Here is a 19,718-nt window from a genome sequence, read left to right on the forward strand (position 1 = left end):
AAGAAATTTCAGAAATGATAAACATCCAAAATTTGGAATTATCCCTAATGGTATATTATTTAAATTTATAAATAGGAATACCTCCTTAATAGTTTACAAATTTACAATTAGGAATATCTCCTCTTATTCTTCCAATAATTCTAACTATAAGAAATTTTCCTTTTCAGGGTAAAGAGAAAAATGGAAAAGAGAAACAACATTTGTGAACATTCAGCTAAACTTCAGTCCCTGAACTTCTTAGATGATGATATTGTTATGTTTCTCCTCTTCACTTCTGAGCAGGAATAAAAAGTGTGTTGAAAACTACAAGAAACCACGCTAAGCTCAAGTCAGTGTTCCTCAATAACCAAGATTCGATTCCACTGTTCATTTCACCACTTCTTACTTCAACACAGCATCTGCCTTTTCAAGATCTGAGAGTCAGTTCAAGTTTTCAGGTGAAGATAAACACTAAGCAGTAAACCCCCAAACAAGCGTCTCTAAACTCTGGGGGGCAAAGTCAGTTACACCCACCACCAGGGCTCAGCAGGGAAGGGTGCCCAGGGCCCCCTCAGGCCCAGGGCCTCTGGCCCGACCATGGCGCACCCCGTCAAGAACGTGCAGGCAAGGCTGGGAGCCAAGGACGGCCAGAGAGATGCCACAGGTGGCCTGGACGGCTGGCTGGCCCCGCCTGGCACTTAGGCCTCCTCCTCCGGGAGGCCCAGGGCCGGGCCCCGCCTCCCAGGCCGAATGGACCCTCCAGCCTCTTGCTGGCCAACTTCAGGCGGAGGCGAGCTCGGAGCAGGGCTCAGGGGGCCCCTCTGGGTCCGTGAACTGGACACTGTGACCGCCCAGGGCGTCAATTCCACCCTTCCCTCTGCGCCCAGAGTGTCTAAAGGTCCCGGGGCCGTCGCAGAGCGGGTGGCCAAGAGGGCCTTGGAAGGGGCGGCTGCAACCGGCCCCCTCCAGGGCGCCTGGCCGGCTGACGCAGCCCCGGCTCGGGCAGACGGTCCCGCGCCTCCTTCCCGGGACCCCTCCCGGCCACCCGGACCGGTGACGCCCCACGCCCCCCGCGCCGCGGGCGCCGCCGCTCGGCCAGGTCTCCCGGACAACAGCCGCCGCCGCGCTTCCGAGGCGGGTCCCCGCGCCCACCCGCGGCCCGGCAGCCCACCTGTCCCGGGGGTCGATCCAGCTGGTCCTCCGGGTGTTGTGGTCGATGTAGAAGACCTTGCCGTCGTAGTCCCTGGCCTCCTCCCAGCCCCGGGGTAGCGGCAGCTGCCCGCTCCCGGCCCTCCTAGGCATGGTCGGCGGCCTCGCCGGCGAGCGGCGCCTCCATAGGGACCGGGCGCGGGACGCGGCGGGAACGCGACTGCCTGGCCCGACCCGGGCGCCGGCGAGGGGCTGCGGGGCGCGGGGCGCGGCGGGGCCACGCGCGGAGGCGCCTCAGGAAACCCTGCTCTCGGCCCCACCGGGGATCAGTCCACCATGTCTGCGTCGGAGCGGGCGAGCGAACCCTCCTCCTCCTCCTCCTCCTCGCGATCGCCGCCGCTGCCTCCGCCTCTTCCTCCTCCTCCTCCTCCCCGTCCCCCTGTGGCCGCCGAGGGTCGCGGCGCCCAGGCTGCCCGAGCCGCCGCCGTCTGGGCTCGGATCCGGGAAGCTCCGCGGAGCGGCGGCCGTGGCGGCGACGGTCTCCTCATTTGCATACGATTAGCATGCGCCCCGCCCGGGGCCCGCCCCCACCCGCTCCTCCCCTCGTTCGGCTCATCTGCATGCACATTCCTCGCCGCCACATTCCAGGGCTTAACCCTACCGCTGCCGCGGCACGCTGCGCCTGCCGGGGCGCCTGCCCGAGTCAGGGGCGGAAGGGAGCCGCGGGCCAGGTGGGAGGGAAGACGGAGAAGGAATGCGCTGCTCGCTGCTTCCCCTTGACCCCAAATATCTCCCTACGGCTGAACATTTGGGGTTTTAGAGTTTCGGGACGGGAAAGGCGGCTAAAGAGAAGTCTCCGCAGCCCTCTCCACCGCCTTCCGACTTCTAGGGAAACCACAAGACTTTCGAGAGGAAAGGGGTGGGGAGGCTCTCTTCGGAAGACAAGGTCCCAGCAAACCGAGAAGGCACAAAGGCTCCCCCGCTCCCCCTCGGACCCCGGGGCGTTCCGGGCGGTGGGAAAGTGTGAAAAGCAGAGCCAGCGCTCGAAAGCGCGTCAGTGGCGCGTCCGGGGCGGTGTCGCCCCCGGGGCCTCTGCAGGGCGCCCGGCCCTCCGTGACCTCAGCCTCGCGGCGGAAAGCGAAGGCGGATCCCGCGGTCCGAGGGCGCCGCGACATGCCTGCCCCGGTGCCCCGCTGCGCGGGGAAAACTCGGGCCAGATTCGGAAAAGCCACTGCACCCCCCCCCCCCCCCCCCCCCGCCGCGGCCGTCGTCGTCGTCGTCGTCCGCCGCGCGCGGGCCTGAGGCGCTCCACACGGGGGCCCTGCGCTGGACGTGCACGCGCCCGGGAGCCAGCCCCTTACGTCCGCCCGCGCCCCGGGAAGTCCCCCGCCCGCGCCCCGGGAAGTCCCCCACCCGGAGCCCCGCCGAGGCCCAGAAGGTGTGGGCGAGCCCGCTGGCAGGAAAACGCGGCGGCCTGGCGGCCAGGCTTTCCTAGACCCTGGATGTGTCCGGGGAGGAACGTGGACTTTCTCTCCTTCCACAAGTATTTATTTATTCAGCAGCTACTACGCCCTGGTCGGCCCTGAGGAGGTCCGGACGTCGGGCTCCGGGCTGGACGGTTCCACGAGCCGCAGGCCTGGCAGGGCCCGGACACACAGCATTTGTGCCCCCAGCCCCTCGGTCTGGGAGGGAGCCTCCCAGTCCCCAGACTCCTCTCCAGCCAGGTCTACACCACCGTCCCATTCATATTCTTCTGGGTTACTAAGCAGCTGCTTTTAGAGTAAAAAAAAAAAAAAAAAAAAACGGAGGAAGACCCGGAGATCATTCACCTTTTGGTGTGAATTCGCTTAATCCTGCCGCCTAATTTGTAAAGACTTCCCCACCTTGTGCGGGACGCAGCGCACAGCAAGGGCTTTCAGGGGGTTTGGAACAACGTCCGCCTCCCCTCCTGGGTGCACAGACCGGTAAGGGAGTCAGGTGAATTGAGATTCTCTACAGCGCGGAGCTGGCGCTGCGCGGTTAGTGTAGCAGCTGCCCTGGAGGCTGGGGACGGCCTTTGGTTCTCCAGGCCGTCGGGGCATCTGCGGTCAATCTCGAAGGTGGAGGAGGGTGGTCCTCGAGAGGAGGGACGTGGGGTCAGGCTTGGAACAGCTTCACGGCGGGGACTGGACCTGCCGTCTCGGGCGAGGGCCTTAGAAGGGGTTGTATTTGTACTTGGAGCATCTGGGCAGAAACTTTTAACTACTAGAAACTCTAGAAAGAACTCCTGGGAAGGAGCTACCAGAGGTCGCAGGAGTTGGGGAACGGAGTCACCCAAGATGAACTCACTTACTGTATCTTTCTAGGTCTTCCTCGTTTACACCCAGGAAACTAGGCTTCGCCTGTAACAAAGGGAAGCCCCCGCCTCCAGGTCCTGTGTTCAGCCCCACTCCATTGATCAGGAAGTGATCACACAAGGCAAGCTTCTCCTGTTCCAGGTGAGATGTGACATCCTAGTGGATAATCTTAAGGTTGTACTTATGAATGCTGTGAAAAAGATGAGACCTGGCTAAAACTAATCTCTAACACCACTGAATGAACGAGGTGCTTTGTTTTGGACTGGTCTATACTGGCCCATTAGCATGGCCAAAATTTGTGTTATGGTATACTAATAACATCATTCGGCAACCCAGCCAAGACATTCTTGTTTAAACCTTGCTTCCTGCTGTGCTTTCCCCCCTCAAAAAAAAACAATTAGAAAACATGTATTATATTAAAATGTCTGCATCCTACTGTTAAGAAAAAAAAAAAGTAACACACTTTGCTGTTGCCACAATTTAGTTTGTTTCACTGGGATGAACTACTGCCCAATACTTCTCGGTGTTATTTCACATTTGATAAGCTTTCAGGTAAGTATTCTTACCCAACTTCTAAAACCGATGAGGAACCCAAAATGGCACACAGCGGTAAATGACATTTATTGTTCTATAAATCTCAAGACTTCAAAAAGGGACCCTAAATAGACAAACAAAACTCTGAAGTACTTAAGAGACAAGCTCGCTTCTTCTCCCCCACTGGGTGGCACAGGAAACATTTGGTCACACAAAAGCAGTTAAGACGACAGAAAGGAAAATTGCTCCTCTGCAGGGTTTTTTTGTCTTGATCAAGTTTTCACTCTGCTGTTCTGAGTTCACCCAGTTTACATAGTACCATCCCTTCGGAAAATTCCTAGTGGTTAAGACAATGAAGATTATCCCTAGTTTATAGATGGATACATTTAGATTCCATTTGGTTCCAGTTGATCATTGGCAGAGAAGGATGATGCTGTCTGCTGTCCTGGATACCAGATTACCACAGCCTATGGCACCACTAGCCGCTGAAGAGTCTGTTTTCTGGCCTTCAATTCCCTTTTCTCCCAGCTTTACATTTTCTCTGGTACTAATAGTCTGTGGGGGGTGAGCTGCCATTAAACAAAGCTCCCACGTCAACGTCCAAATCCTGCGTGGCAGGAAAATTAGCGGTATCAAAAATGGGAGTAGACAGTGAAATTTATTTCAACAGATAATTAGTTATAACTATCCAAATTTAAAATATGTGTACTTTTAATCCAGCAATCCCGGTGCTACAGGTTTACCTACGGATATTAAAATTCCTCAGGATTTGCAAGGATGTTCATTGTAGCATGCTTCATAATAACAAAACTGGAAAAACCACCAGCATCCATCATTAAGGGACTAAGTAAATGAATTATCCGTACTCAGCAGGCATATTAAAAGCATTGCATAAAAATGTATGTGCTGATAATGTGTGTGCTGATCCTGGAAAGATGTCCAGGATCTTTAAGTGAAAAAAAGCAAGGTGCAAAAACCACTTGCTTGTTAACTTCACTGGAGGTGGAGCCAATCATAAAATTTAAAGAACACAGCCTCCTATATACTTCCTTAGTGTCAAAGGGAGAATTCAGACAGTAAATTAAGAGAATGGGGACTGTCAGAAAGGTCTCGTCAAAGCAGTATACATAAGGAAAATGATCATTAAAAGGGATGGGGTCGAGATGAGTGGACATGATTCCAAAATGGACCGGCGTGGCAGGGCGTGCTTGTAGGAGGAAATGGATATTGGAAACTCCAAGGTGAATCTGGTGTGCAAGATCCCAAGACTGGCTGGAGCCGTCTAGTTAGGAGGCTGGCGTGGTAATATAGGTATGAGAGAGATAAAGGCCTGGATTAGAAATAAAGTGAAGAAGGCATGAAAAGGAATGATCTGGCAAGAATTTGCTACTGATTAGATTAAGCAGTAAGTCGACCACAAGGAGGAATCTGGTATGAGTCCAAGATTTTAGGCCATCAAGAGAAACTCAAATAGCTGAAATAAATGAGGAAGTCCAAAGGGGGATCTGATATGGGGTTTGATTTTAGAAATTAGAGATACCCAGCAGAAAGTTAAAGGTCGGGACTCAAGCTCAAACAAAAGGTCAGGACTGCAAATACATGGTCGAATGTCACCCATCTGAAATTCTGTAAAGGGCTAAGGATTCAGGATTGAATCTTGGGAAAGAAACATCAGTATAAGTCTAATAGCATTAAGTAACCCATCTATAGTCCTGTATTTGGCCTGTAATTCTTCAGTAATTTGATGTGATTTAATTTATTTCTTTGTAAAATGTGGTCTCCATTTTCAGTGATGTGTGTAAGAATTCGTTACTAGCGTGTAATCCATCTCTGAATGAATTATTGTTATAAACTTTAAGCTTAAGCTATTGAATCAACTCATGTGTAGGACAAGATGAACTGGTTTTCAATATTTTAATATCCCCTGTCTCCCCAAGGAGATCAGGGATTATATCAACTGGAACTTCTAAATAAGGATAACTTTTTCTTTCCTGAATCAAGCTAGTGACATTTTTGTTTTTGTTTTTGCTCTTCTGCAACCGAAACGTTAAAATAAATAACATCTCTAGGTATTATGAATCAGTAGCCCTAATCCACAATTCCTAAATCTTATTGTCTAGACAGTCCTGAAAAAGATAGGCATATGAGCGTTAAGAATTCCCAGTGCCAGGCCAGACCAGAAACCTCGATAACCACAGCCACTTCCCTGCCAGTTACTCATTATAGCAACACCTTGGGCAACAGCGATCATTCCAGTTCAGTAGCAAGTAAGCAACATCAAACAGGTTAGATTTTACCTTACTCACTGCAGAGGGAGACCCACATTGAGCGAATGCTGTGGTTGCTAAAGAGATAGAAAACATTTAATAGCTGTCTTATTAACTAAAAGGAACAAAAGTTCCAATGCCATGTTTGTATGTGTGAGGCTCTCAGAGGGTACCTCTTGTATACTCTGTGGGGTAGACTCTTAGAATAAATATTCACTGACATTCTTTCTTACATAATGAAAACATATAAGGTTCCATTTTACTTTTACCATCTTTAATTTGCATTTTTCCCCCATTCCAACTTTATAATCCACGAAAAACAGCTTCTTTAAAAGATGGGATGGTATTCCCTCAACCCTATCTTTTAAAACTATTTCATATCTCCTTTCCTATCCCTCTGAATTTTCCATTAAAATCTTTATTTCTACTTATTATTTCTCAGTCTTTCTCTCTTTCTCCACTTCATCCTCTCTCTTTCTCTTAGTTCTTGATTTCCTGATGTTGACTCAATGCTGTGAATTTGGCTTTAAGAAATTTAACTGCAATATAATCTCCCAAATTTGTCTGATTTAGGGATATTCAAATTGAATAAGGAGAAAAATCGGTCTATGTAATAAAACATGTTCAAAGAAGTGTATTTTGCCAATAAACGTATGGAAAGTTGCTCAAAGTCATTAAGAACCAGTGAAATGAAAACTAAAACCACGGTGAGATACTCATGTAGCTGCTACACTGGCAAAAACTTAAGTTTAAAAATATCAGGTGTTGGTAAGAATGTGGAGCGACAGGTATTGTCATCAGTGTCATCAGTGACAGGTGGCAATACAAATTGGTACAGACACAGTTTGGCCATATCTAAATCTAAAATTGAGGATATCCACATCCTATGACCTAGTGATTCCATTCCTAGATATATCCCTAGAGAAATTCACACATATATGCTCCAGATCCACGTACAAGAAATGTTTAGGGTGTATTATTTACAGTAGCCTAAAAGTGAAGCATGCAACTGTCTGATAAAGAATGTAGTGGATAAATATATTGTGTGGTTTATTTATGCAATACAGTAGAGCAATGATAAACGGATGAACTATAGCTACACAAAACCCCTTCGATAAATCTTTAAAAATATAATGTTGGGTAAAAGAAGCAAGAAACAAAAGAATTTGTACAGAGAGATTTCATTCACATAAAGCTCACAAAAACAGGTAAAACCAAACTATATTGATTAGAGATGTGTATGTAAGAGGTGAAAGTATAAAGAAAAACAAGGAAATAAGTACCGCAAATGTCAACATAGTGCTTACTTCTAAAGGGAGGGATAATGTTGAACTTGGGGAGAAGGACATGGGGAGAGGAATTCTGTTAATGTTCTGAGGTTTTTTTAAACCTGTTTGCTTTATATTTTTTGTTAAACTATATGCACATGTTTATACACTTTTCTGTATGTATGTTACATTTCTCTTTCTCTCTCTCACACACACACACACACACACACACACACGGAAATACTATAGTTTTATCTTGAAGCGTGGGAATACCCAAGACCTGGGAAACCTGCTTTAAAGAACAGATGAAAATTGTAATTGGCACATTCAGTGTGTGAATGCAAATGCCCCACTAAAGGTTATTCTTTCTAAAATAGAGGAAGCTCCCTTATTTGTTTATTTACAGATGTTGAGACATATGTACAAATAAGATCCAATTACAATAATTCTGTAAAACGAAGCTATATCCTTCAAATTCGTATCCTGTACCAGAACTTCTTAAAACCATAAGAAATTATGCACAGCAATAATTCTACACAACCAATATTCTGTCTGGCTGCTAAACACTTTCCGTTTTAAAATGGCCTGACTACTGTTCCACTGGTGTCCTGGGGGGAGGGAGAGGGGCAGCGGGTAGGCCAGCGGAGGCCCGACTTTACTGAACTGTGCTGTGCATGCCAGTTTTTTTAGCTCTCACCCTTCAGCTCACTCAACTCTTTTTGTAGAAAACATCCAAATCACCTCTTCTAGAATTTACCTAGACCACCAAATCACAAAATAAAACAAGTCCCTCACTCATCCATTCAACTTCTATTGCACACTTAATATGAACAGGGTTCTGAAAACTAAAGGCTGAATAAGAACAAGGTCCCTGCTCGATTGCAACAGTACTGATTCTCAGTATTTGGGTATTCCCATGCATTGTGGTGTTTTTGTGTCTTTAAATATCTGTAATTTTGTTGGTGTAATACCGTTATTTTAATATTTAAAAAATAAAAAATTGGAGCCATTTACTTCTTGAGACACACCCAAGAAATTTAGATTATTTTTATTTTGAAAAATGTGAAAGCTACAGAAGAATTGAAAGAATAATAAAATGAATACCTGTGTAAGCATCTTCCAGATCCACCAGGCGATGTTAACATGTTGCCATGTTACTGTCTCTTTTATATCTCTGTTTGTAGATAAAGGCTTTTTTATTCAACCATTTGAAAGTAAAAATAAGGACATTCTCTGACATAACCATAGTATTATTATCAACCCCCCAGATTAAAATTGATATAATAAATACTACTTAATATACAGTCCATATCCACATTTCCCCAATTACCCTAAAGCGTCCTGTACAGCTGTTTGTTGTTTTTTAAACAGGATGCCGTCAAGGACACCACGTGGCACTTAATTGTCCTGTCTCTTTAGTCTCCTCCAATCTTGAACATCCCCCTGCTTTCATGGCAATGATGAAGAGTCTAGGCTGGCAGTTTTGCAAAATATCCCACAATCTGGGTTTAGATGATTTCCTCAAGATTCAGATGAAAATCCTTGTCCAGAAAACTCCATGGTTAGGTTTATATTTCCCACCTCATCACATCAGGAGGCCTGTGATGTCAGTTTTGTCCCGTCGTTGGTCCCATGCGCCACTGAATGATGCAAAGTGGCATCTGACAGGTGTATCTGATACCACTGCAAAGGCCTCTTTTCTCCTCTGTACTAATAGCTATCTGTGGGGTTATACTTTAAGACTATATGAATATCCTTTTCCCAAACAAGTCTTTCACCCATGCATTTGGCATTTATTCAAGAGCCATGCTTACATACATCAATTATTACATTCATGGTCCCAAAATGGTGGGTTTTTTCCTTATGTTTACCAGCCAGCATTTTTATGTGAAGAACTTTCCCTATCTCTTTCTGCCATGATTGTTGTTATTTTTTTATCACTAGGGACACATGGATTATTTTTTAGTGTGTTATAATCCATTCCAGCGTTTTTTATTGTGGTAAAATAAATGTAATACCTACCGTTTTAATTGTTTTTAAGTGTACAGTTTAGGGGCCTTAAGTACATTCACCCTGTTGTGCAACCATCACCAACATCCGTCTCCAGGGCTCCATCTTCCCCACGTGAACTCTGTGCCCCTTAAACACTAAGTCCCCATGCTCCCCTCTCCCCCGTTCCTGGCAACTGCACCATCTTTTTTTTTTACGCTCAAATTGTCTTAGATTTGGCCTATGGGAGCTCCTTCATTGTATTTCCTGTGTTCTCTGACATGTCCCCATCATTCTTTTTTTTAATATAAATTTATTTACTTATTTATCTCTGGCTGCATTGGGTCTTTGTTGCTGCGTGCAGGCTTTCTCTAGTTGTGGTGAACGGGGGCTACTCTTTGTTGCTGTGCACGGGCTTCTCATTGCAGTGGCTTCTCTTGTTGCAGAGCATGGGCTCTAGGCGTGCGGGCTTCAGTAGTTGTGGCTCACAGGCTCAGTAGTCGTGGCTTGCAGGCTCTAGAGCGCAGGCTCAGTAGTTGTGGCGCACGGGCTTAGTTGCTCCGCAGCATGTGGGATCTTCCCGGACCAGGGCTCAAACCCATGTCCCCTGCATTGGCAGGCGGACTCTCAACCACTGCACCACCCGGGAAGTCCCATATCCCCATCATTCTTTGAGCATTTCCTTGTTTTCTGGCACAAGAAGATTTTCCAGGCTCCCTTTAATCCTTTCCCTGTCCCAGAGCTTGACTCAGCCATTTCTCCAAGGACCCCAGGTCCTTTTAGTGGGCAGTGAATGGTATTTAGAAACTAACATCTGAGCATCTAGGTGAAGTCACCGATATTGGAGGGTCACCCAGGCCCTCTTAGTAGATACATGTACATGCTTATCTATTTCTCTGTCAAAAACCACGAGTTCATATGAATTCCTTCAGTTCAAACTCAGCATCACAGCACTCACTCCAGTTTTCTTTCCTTTCCGTGTTTGTAAGGCCCTTCTTGAACAGGGAGAAAACTGACTCTCCTTCTCCTCAGTGTATTTATGTATTTAATCGATACCCCTGAATGTAACCAGCCTCCCAAGGCTGCCACTGTGCCTTCCCCCATGATACCACCCCCAACCCACCCCCGTGGCCTGCACACCTCGCGTTCGGCCCACGCCCTCCCAGAAGCCTCTCCTACCCTCTGTGGGCTCCCGCACCCGGTGCTGGGCCACTCTGCCGTGCAGGAGCCCTCCTCACCCCACTCAAGCTCCCATACCCCACACCAGGGCACCTGACGCCCTCAAACGACTCATCTGCTCCGGCTCTGACACCCCACGTTGGGCTGCACCTCCACGAGGACACCATCTCTGTGCTGCTTGTTTTACTGCCCTTCCAAGCACACACTTTTCTTACCCTTCTTGGTAAGTCCCACATCCCATACCAGGGGGACTGCCCATCTGCTTGGACGTCCCCCCCGCTAGGGCTCTGACTCTCACACTCGTAAGAGTAGCATTTCTCACAACTTCAGTAGAACCTTGGTAACCTCTTGGTAACCTTGTTAAAAATGAAGATTGGGCTTCCCTGGTGGCGCAGTGGTTGAGAGTCCGCCTGCCGATGCAGGGGACACGGGCTCGTGCCCCGGTCCGGGAAGATCCCACATGCCGCGGAGCGGCTGGACCCGTGAGCCATGGCCGCTGAGCCTGCGCGTCCGGAGCCTGTGCTCCGCAGCGGGAGAGGCCACAACAGTGAGAGGCCCGCGTACCGAAAAGAAAAAGAAAAAAATGCAGATTGCCGGGTCCCACTCCCAGAGATTGTGATTCAGTCAATTGAAATGAGATGGTGAGATCCACATCCTCAACAGGTGCTTCTGACGCAAGTGGTCTGAGTGACAATTTAAGAAATTCTGTTTTCATCTGGAATAACAGCATCAAAAGATAAGCACGTTTAATATTTTGACAAGTATTGCCAAACCGTCTGCCTGAAAGGCTGTACCGCGTTGTGGTTCCACTGGCTGTGCAGGGCAGTGCACTGTCCCAAACCTTTCAGCATACCCCTCTAAGGGGAGGTGCTTCACGAACATTGGGTGTGTGGGTGGAGCGGGGGATCCTCTTCCCTGGGCTTCAGTTTCCTTATAAAATCAGGATCTTGGATTAAATCAGTGCTTCCAAACTTTCCTGATGATGAACATCACTTGGAAGTCTTGTTAAAAATCCAGATTTGCAGGATCAGGTCTACTGCATCAGACTCTCTAGGGGAAGGGAGTGGGAATCTGTTTGTTTAACAGTAATCCCGAGCTTCTCTTGAATAAGTTCCACGTTACTCCTTTGACTAAGTGAGTTTTGTAAATATTGCTCTGATCGACTTTGAATGTTCCCTCCGGTTCTATAATATTTTAATTTCACCTGACTGTACAAGACCTTTTGTTTTAATTATGAACCAATAGCCGTGAACTTTAGAGGAAAAAGTACAAGCTGTCTGCAGAGCAGCTATAATGCTCAAATAAGATATACGTGGATGATAAATTCAAGACATGTCGTTTACATCTTTGTGAAGGCTAAATATTTCAGATGTTTTTACATTTTTAAAGAAACTGCCACTGCAAAGATTTAAAATATTCCTAAAATGTCAAGGTGGCATACTAATACGCCTGTGCTGCTTTCTCATTGGGATTATTAAAGAAATGGACTACTACATAATAAAAGAAAAACTTCAGACCTGAAGGAAGATCAGACTCAAGTAAAAGAAAGTTTTGAAGTTCTCAAGTTTCTCAGTGAAAATGAAATAAGTCCAGTTGAAAACAGTAATAATGATAAAAGGGAATTGAAAGTAGGTCTTATGACACCACGCTAAATGAATGATGTGTAATTTGGAGAAGTTATGGTTAAAGAGGTTGCTGCAGAGGAATGCATTGATTCATCTAAAACAAATATTAAACTGAAGATTTTCCATATTGAAGTGATTTTTCTTTATGTATTATATTGATTTATGAGTCATATTTACAGACACTCTTAAAATTGGAAGTCATCAGGTCACTGTTGGCTATTGGATATTTTGGTCAAATAAATCTTTTGTTATAGACTTTTTTTAAAAAGTTACTTATTGGGACTTCCCGGGTGGTGCAGTGGTTAGGAATCCGCCTGCCAATGCAGGGGACACAGGTTCGAGCCCTGGTCCAGGAAGATCCCACATGCCATGGAGCAACTAAGGTTGTGTGCCACAACTACTGAGCCTGCGCTCTAGAGCCCGTGAGCCACAACTACTGAAGCCTGCGCACCACAACTACTGAAGTCTGCGTGCCTAGAGTCTGTGCTCCGCAACAAGAGAAGCCACTGCAATGAGAAGCCCGCACACCACAACCAAAAGTAGCCCCCACTTGTTGCAACTAGAGAAAGCCCGCTCGCGCAACGAAGACCCAGTGCAGCCAAAAATAAATAAACAAATATTTTTTAAAAAGTTAATTATTTAGCACTTACCATGAGCCACCATCCCAAGTGCTTTGCTTCTGTAAACTCATTTTCTCTTCCATCAACTCTATGGAGCATGTACTTTCATGACTTCTTTTTGAGAGGAGAGGAAACTGAGGCACAGATCACTTGACTTGTTTGCCCACAAACACATGGCTATTAAGTGATGAAGCTGGAAGTCAAACCCAAGGGGACTGACTTTGGGACCTGTGTTCTTGGCCACATCACAGTAGGGTGGTGGTTAGTGTGGACAATTGTTATGAAGAGCACATTGCTTCCTTTACTTTCTGTCTTCATTCAAAATTGAGTCATTATTATTAGCAAACGTTTAGGTAGACCCGAGCCAGGTTTCTCACTGTCCAAAAAAAAAAAAAAAAAAAGTTACAAATAAGCAAGGGGGATATCTAGAGTGAACCCTGTGGTACTAGAATAGTGTTGGAGACATCAGTATGAACTCAAGTTTTCATTGTGTAGTTTAATATAGGAAGATAGGGAAGTAGATAGATAGATAGAAATACGAGTGTATCCATGGGTTTATCTACACACATGTATTTCCTGGCTTATATCATTAGAGGACCTAGAAACAACGGCACCTCTGTAGCAAGAACTTGCTACTAAGGATGCAGTACCAAGGACAAGCATCCACATCTTGGTTTCTAACACCATTTTCCAATAAAAGGAACCAAGGATCCTTGGAGAAGTGCCTGATTCTAGGGAGAGAGCAGGGAAAATACAAGATGTGCCTGGAGCATCTTGTAGTACAAGAAAGTAAAGAAGTTCCCAGAGAGCAAAACAATGGGATATATCAAAGGGACATAGGAGCCAACTGTTATGATTGTATTTTCTTAGATTCTGTATTTGTCCACTTGGCATTCAGTCATCACAGGGCCAAACTAAACAGCCAAGGTTGTTTTCATCTCCCCTATCATCCAGCTTTTGTGGGTGTGTGAAAATCATATTACAAACCCTCCAACCAATCCCAGATCCATATCCCCCATCACCTCTTTTTTTTTTTTTTTTTCGGTACGTGGGCCTCTCACTGTTGTGGCCTCTCCCGTTGCGGAGCACAGGCTCTGGACGCGCAGGCTCAGCGGCCATGGCTCACGGGCCCAGCCGCTCCGCGGCATGCGGGATCCTCCCGGACCGGGGCACGAACCCGTGTCCCCTGCATCGGCAGGCGGACTCAACCACTGCGCCACCAGGGAAGCACCCCCCATCACCTCTTTTATTTAATTCTCACACACCAAGCCAGTATTTCCCCAGCTCTATATCAACCCAGGGCCAGGTACCAGACAACCAAGGACAGCCTCTAGGCTTCAAAGCCCATACTAAAGGACTTCCCTGGTGGCGCAGTGGTTAAGAATCCGCCTGCCAATGCAGGGGACATGGGTTCGATCCCTGGTCCAGGAAGATCCCACATGCCGCGGAGCAACTAAGCCCGTGAGCCACAACTACTGAAGCCCACATGCGTAGAGCCCGTGCTCCGCAACAAGAGAAGCCACTGCAATAAGAAGCCCACAAAGAGCAGCCCCCGCTCACCACAACTAGAGAAAGCCCGCATGCAGCAACAAAGACCCAACGCAGCCAAAAATAAATACATAAATAAATAATTTAAAAACAAACAAACAAAGCCCATGCTAGAATTACTCGGACTAATCCTAAGCGTTGCCTTTCCCGGGGAAAGCCCAGGAAATTCTGTGGCCTGTGCTCTCCCCACGCTCCTGCTGCTGCCCTGACCAAGCCTAGTGCTTCCCCATGTGGCCCCGTGTGCTGTAGTGTGTTCCCTTCTTTTGGAAAATGTAAGTAACAACTTCTTTCAATGGCATTAGCCTCTCCGTGTTCACTTAGTCACCTCCATGAGTTAAAATCCCACAGGTACATTTTAACACAACTGGCGCAATGAGCAGGGTGACTCAGTGTTCTGTAGAGGGACATGCCTCTAGGTGGCTCTTGGCTTGCAAACTGGATTCACCCAAGAGCCAGTTCTGCCTGGGAAGACACGCTGGCTGCTGGTGTCCATGTGCTTTAGCTGTCCCCGCCGTATGCTGTGTCTGCTGTATGCTGCCGTGGCATTCCAAACGAGATGTAAGAGGACTTCAAAGGCGCACACCTTTGCAGTCAACCTCACTGGTCTTAGATGCTGAAGTCTAGGTTGGCAGTTACCCTCATTCCCTAGTTGGTGCCTTACACTGGACAGCTTGGTCCACTGGGCCAAACCTAGTTTCCCCCATTCAATAAACGTAGGTTCCAGGCAGTGACCCCAGGCTGATTAGGATAAGGCAAAAACTCCCCCACAAAAGGAACAAGGACAGGCTTCCTCCAATGAGACTGTGTTGGGGGCAAGTCTGTCCAATCTACCCAACAGCCTTGAAGACGGCCGTGGGCAATCAGCCTCCCTGTTGGAGTCTCCCCTCCCTTCAGTGATTCACCACACTGACAGCCCTTCTAGAGGGTGTCTTTATGGAGATATCTCTAAATGTGCAAAGACCATCATTGCCTTTTGCAGGAGGTTGGTTGGTCTACCTATATGGGGGGAGGCTGCACTGTTTGTTGTCTTGAGATTTTTTCCAGATCTATGATTCCAACTTGATAGGAATTTTATTTAATTCAATTCACACAACGTTGGCTAGTAATCTATGAATACCAAGAAATATATATCATATAGACTGTTTTGAAATATTGTATATTTCGTATGCAACAACCTTTATTGTATGATACAATCAAACCACATGAAATAACATTTTTTAGTACAAACAAGAGTGATTACTGTAAAGCAATTATACTCCAATAAAGATGTTATCAAAAAAATGATTAGAATTTTTTTAAACACCAGACAAAAATCTTTAAGTAGTACTAATTCTAAACAATTTTGCTTGCTTTTCCAGTTTATGTGGACTGATTATGCCTTTCAAACATCCAGTATTCTTTTTTGTTTGTTTCTTTGTTTGTTTTTGGTTTTTTTTGCTGTACGCGGGCCTCTCACTGCTGTGGCCTCTCTCGTTGCGGAGCACGGGCTCCGGACGCACAGGCCCAGCGGCCCCGGCCCATGAGCCCAGCCGCTCCGCGGCATGTGGGATCCTCCCGGACCGGGGCACGAACCCACGTCCCCCGCATCAGCAGGCGGACTCTCAACCACTGCGCCACCAGGGAAGCCCCCATCCAGTGTACTTGAATCGCTATTTTGTGCTAGACACTGAACTGGGGGGTTAAATGCTCAAAGAAATAAGATTCTAGAGACCAAATACAATAAATTATTTAAGATATATAAAGGAGGTGCACATAAAGCCTATTTCAATACATAATGCAACACATCTGTGCCCAATCTTTGGCTAAAAGTTTTTGTTTGTTTAACACTGTATGGCATAAATCACAGCAGATCCTTTTTGACCCACCTCCTAGAGAAATGGAAATAAAAACAAAAATAAACAAATGGGACCTAATGAAACTTAAAAGCTTTTGCACAGCAAAGGAAACCATAAACAAGACGAAAAGACAGCCCTCAGAATGGGAGAAAATATTTGCAAATGAAGCTACTGACAAAGGATTAATCTCCAAAATATACAAGAAGTTCATGCAGCTCAATATCAAAAAAACAAACAACCCAATCCAAAAATGGGCAGAAGATCTAAATAAACATTTCTCCAAAGAAGATATACAGATTTCCAACAGACACATGAAAGGATGCTCAACATCACTAGTCAGTAGAGAAATGCAAATCAAAACTACAATGAGGTATCACCTCACACTGGTCAGAATGGCCATCATCAAGATAACTACAAACAATAAATGCTGGAGCGTGTGTGGAGAAAAGGGAACCCTCTTGCACTGTTGGTGGGAATGTAAATTGATACAGCCACTGTGGAGAACAGTATGGAGGTTCCTTAAAAAACTAGAAATAGAACTACCATATGACCCAGCAATCCCACTACTGGGCATATACCCTGAGAAAACCACAATTCAAAAAGAGACATGTACCACAATGTTCATTGCAGCACTATTTACAATAGCCAGGAGATGGAAGCAACCTAAGTGTCCATTGACAGATGAATGGATAAAGAAGATGTGGCACATATATACAATGGAATATTACTCAGCCATAAAAAGAAACGAAATTGAGTTATTTGTAGTGAGGTGGATGGAACTAGAGACTGTCATACAGAGTGAAGTAAGTCAGAAAAACAAATAACCGTATGCTAACACATATATATGGAATCTAAAAAAAAAAAAAAGCGTCTGAAGAACCTAGGGGCAGGACAGGAATAAAGACGCAGCCATAGAGAATGGACTTGAGGACACGGGGACGGGGAAGGGTAAGCTGGGACGAAGTGAGAGAGTGGCATGGACATATATACACTACCAAATGTAAAATAGATAGCTAGTGGGAAGCAGCTGCATAGCACAGGGAGATCAGCTCGGTGCTTTGTGACCATCTAGAGGGGTGGGATAGGGAGGGTGGGAGGGAGATGCAAGAGGGAGGAGATATGGGGATATATGTATACGTATAGCTGATTCACTTTGTTATACAGCAGAAACTAACACCATTGTAAAGCAATTATACTCCAATAAAGACACTTTAAAAAAAAAGATTAGCTGATTCAAAATTGTAATGCTGGGAGATGGACTAAGTTAAGGTTGCCTGTTAGATGGCTAAAGCTTTCTACTGATGTTTTTTTATTTTTTCCATTATAAAGATTCTTTTAGTGGAAAAAAAAAAATAGTTCAGTATGATGTAGAGGAAATAAAGTCCAACCGTTCACACAGCCAAATAGCAGATGAAACAGATGGACTCTGAGCTGCCATAAAGCCCAGAAAATTCTCCTGACTCTTTTGGCTCTTATTTTGTAGCTGGCATGAAAAGTCCATTTTTCTGCCATTGTGGTTGTAAGTTGCACAGCCTTCTGCTTTTTCACTCTTATATATTGATCCTTCAAAGTTTATATGATGGATAATAGAATAATAATTTATAAAGCATTTACTTAAAAATAAATCTGGGAGATGAAGCTCCACGAAACTAATTTGGGCTCAATGCCCAGAGAAATGTCACATTGAGAATTTCTTGACTTAAATGTATTCAGTACAGCCACATATTAGCTAAACCTCCTGATGGATTTCTGTTTAACTCCGTGAAGGCCGAAAAATGTATCACAGGGCCAGTACTGGTTAACGTTGAACTGTAGAAAGGTTGTGTGTACTACAGTGATTTTGTACGTGAATATACACAAAGCAATATACGCGTGTGTTTGCAAACACGCAGCTAAAAGTCATGGTCATCTGATCACTGTTGGCTTCTAAACAGTCTGGCTGGTCTTTGGTTTTCGAGTTAAACAGCTACAAAGTTCACTTCTATGTTTTGCTCTGGTTTCTCAATGCAAAAAAAAAAACGAAAAAAGTGTGTTGACAAGTGACAACAAAAAGTGTGTTGAGAAAGGGGACTTTTCTTTTTAGCAGAGAGCACTCTTGGCCTCTTTTGAAAAGTCCAAGGTGCAAGCTGGAAGACTCTCCCTACAAACAGGGGAAGCAACCTTGTACCTATTTGATTAAGTCCTGTTCTTGGCTCCATTCAAGGATTCCTGGGTGTGAATGCCTTTGCTACCCTGGCTTCATGAAGAATCAGCCACTCCCCGGGCTGTAAGTCTCTGAAAGTGTCCAGGAAGAGAAACAGGAGGGGTGACCCTGGTATATATGGAAAGATACACCTAGAGAGTTTGACTGTTGTTTCAGAATCTGCTGTCTTGTCCCTTCTTACTTTCTCTTTCAGTGAACATGGAGATAACGGACATGTGCGTAAATACGGAGGCACATGTGTGTATTCCTTTTTCTCTACTTTTTCTGACTGTTTTGTGTGTGTGTGTGTGTGTGTGTGTGTGTGTGTACGTACGCCCAGCAGCTTCTCCTAGGAGCACTAGATGAAGCTACAGTAGCCCTGGGGAAAAGCCTGAATGTTGGGGGGTCAGGAAGATCTTGGCTGCATTCCTGGCTGCACCACATATTAGCTGGGTGACCCTAACAACCACTTTACTCTGAGCTCAGGTTTTCTTTTGTTACGTGGGGACTCAAGTACCCACCTCAGGAAACTGCAGGGAGCATTGAGACAACAGGTCAGCACCATTCAGAGCTGGTTCACTTTTTCTTTTTCTTCTCCCTCTTCTGGCTTCTGACAGTCTTGTCTCTCTTTGCCATCCCTCCGCATTTAACTCCTTACCCCCAAAAGTAATTTGCATTACCTTGGAAAGAAAGTATGTTTTAAAGGACTTGGTCCTTACTGAATACGTTAAGAATTTTTAGGTTTCTAATTTAGACATCCCATGATTTCAAACTTTTCAGTGTCTCCAACAAGTGTTTAAAAATTGTAGTGGACTTTCTTTTTTCCCAACCTCTGAACCCTCTTCCTAAGCTTGGATGCAGCCCCACTCTGGGAGCCTTGACGGTAGCCAGGGAATTCTGCCTTCCACTAGGGGAACCAGGAAGGAAGTACAGGCAGTACGTTAACTTAGCTTAGCCAGTCAGATGTTCCCAATGGAACGTGACTGTGGTTCAGAGAAGCAAGGAGGGCTAGTGCAGCAGCAGCACCCTTCTGCAGGTAGCGCTGAGATCTGGTATAGTAAAGGGTCTGCTGTGCCAGTGATGAGTCAGGCATTCAACAGGGGCGGTAGGTCTCGGTCTTCACAGAAGACTTTCACCCTCAGGCAATTTCATCCAGGCTCTTTTGCCTTCTCTGTTTAGGCAGCTCTTCTGGAGAGGGGTCTAAGAA

General features: G+C 46.0%; 1 protein-coding gene and 1 long non-coding RNA gene across 3 annotated transcripts in view; one reads left to right on the plus strand and one right to left on the minus strand.

The window, feature by feature from the left end:
- Positions 1–1,553, minus strand: part of WWC2 (WW and C2 domain containing 2) — a 162,539-nt gene extending 160,986 nt beyond the window's left edge. Inside the window, exon 1 of the mRNA XM_029226208.1 lies at positions 1,151–1,553. Coding sequence (XP_029082041.1) covers positions 1,151–1,281 — 131 coding nt within the window. The 5' untranslated portion in view covers positions 1,282–1,553. The remainder of the gene's footprint in view (positions 1–1,150) is intronic.
- Positions 1,554–2,579: 1,026 nt separating this feature from the next.
- The window catches only part of LOC114897441, a 54,069-nt gene continuing 36,930 nt past the window's right edge, over positions 2,580–19,718 (plus strand). For both annotated transcript variants that reach the window (XR_003794132.1, XR_003794133.1), the window contains exons 1-2: positions 2,580–3,092; positions 3,474–3,605. This is a non-coding gene — a long non-coding RNA (uncharacterized LOC114897441). The remainder of the gene's footprint in view (positions 3,093–3,473; positions 3,606–19,718) is intronic.

Source organism: Monodon monoceros, unplaced genomic scaffold, assembly GCF_005190385.1.
Source record: "Monodon monoceros isolate NGI ecotype Baffin Bay Population unplaced genomic scaffold, NGI_Narwhal_1 Super_Scaffold_17, whole genome shotgun sequence".
Lineage (NCBI taxonomy): Eukaryota > Metazoa > Chordata > Mammalia > Artiodactyla > Monodontidae > Monodon > Monodon monoceros.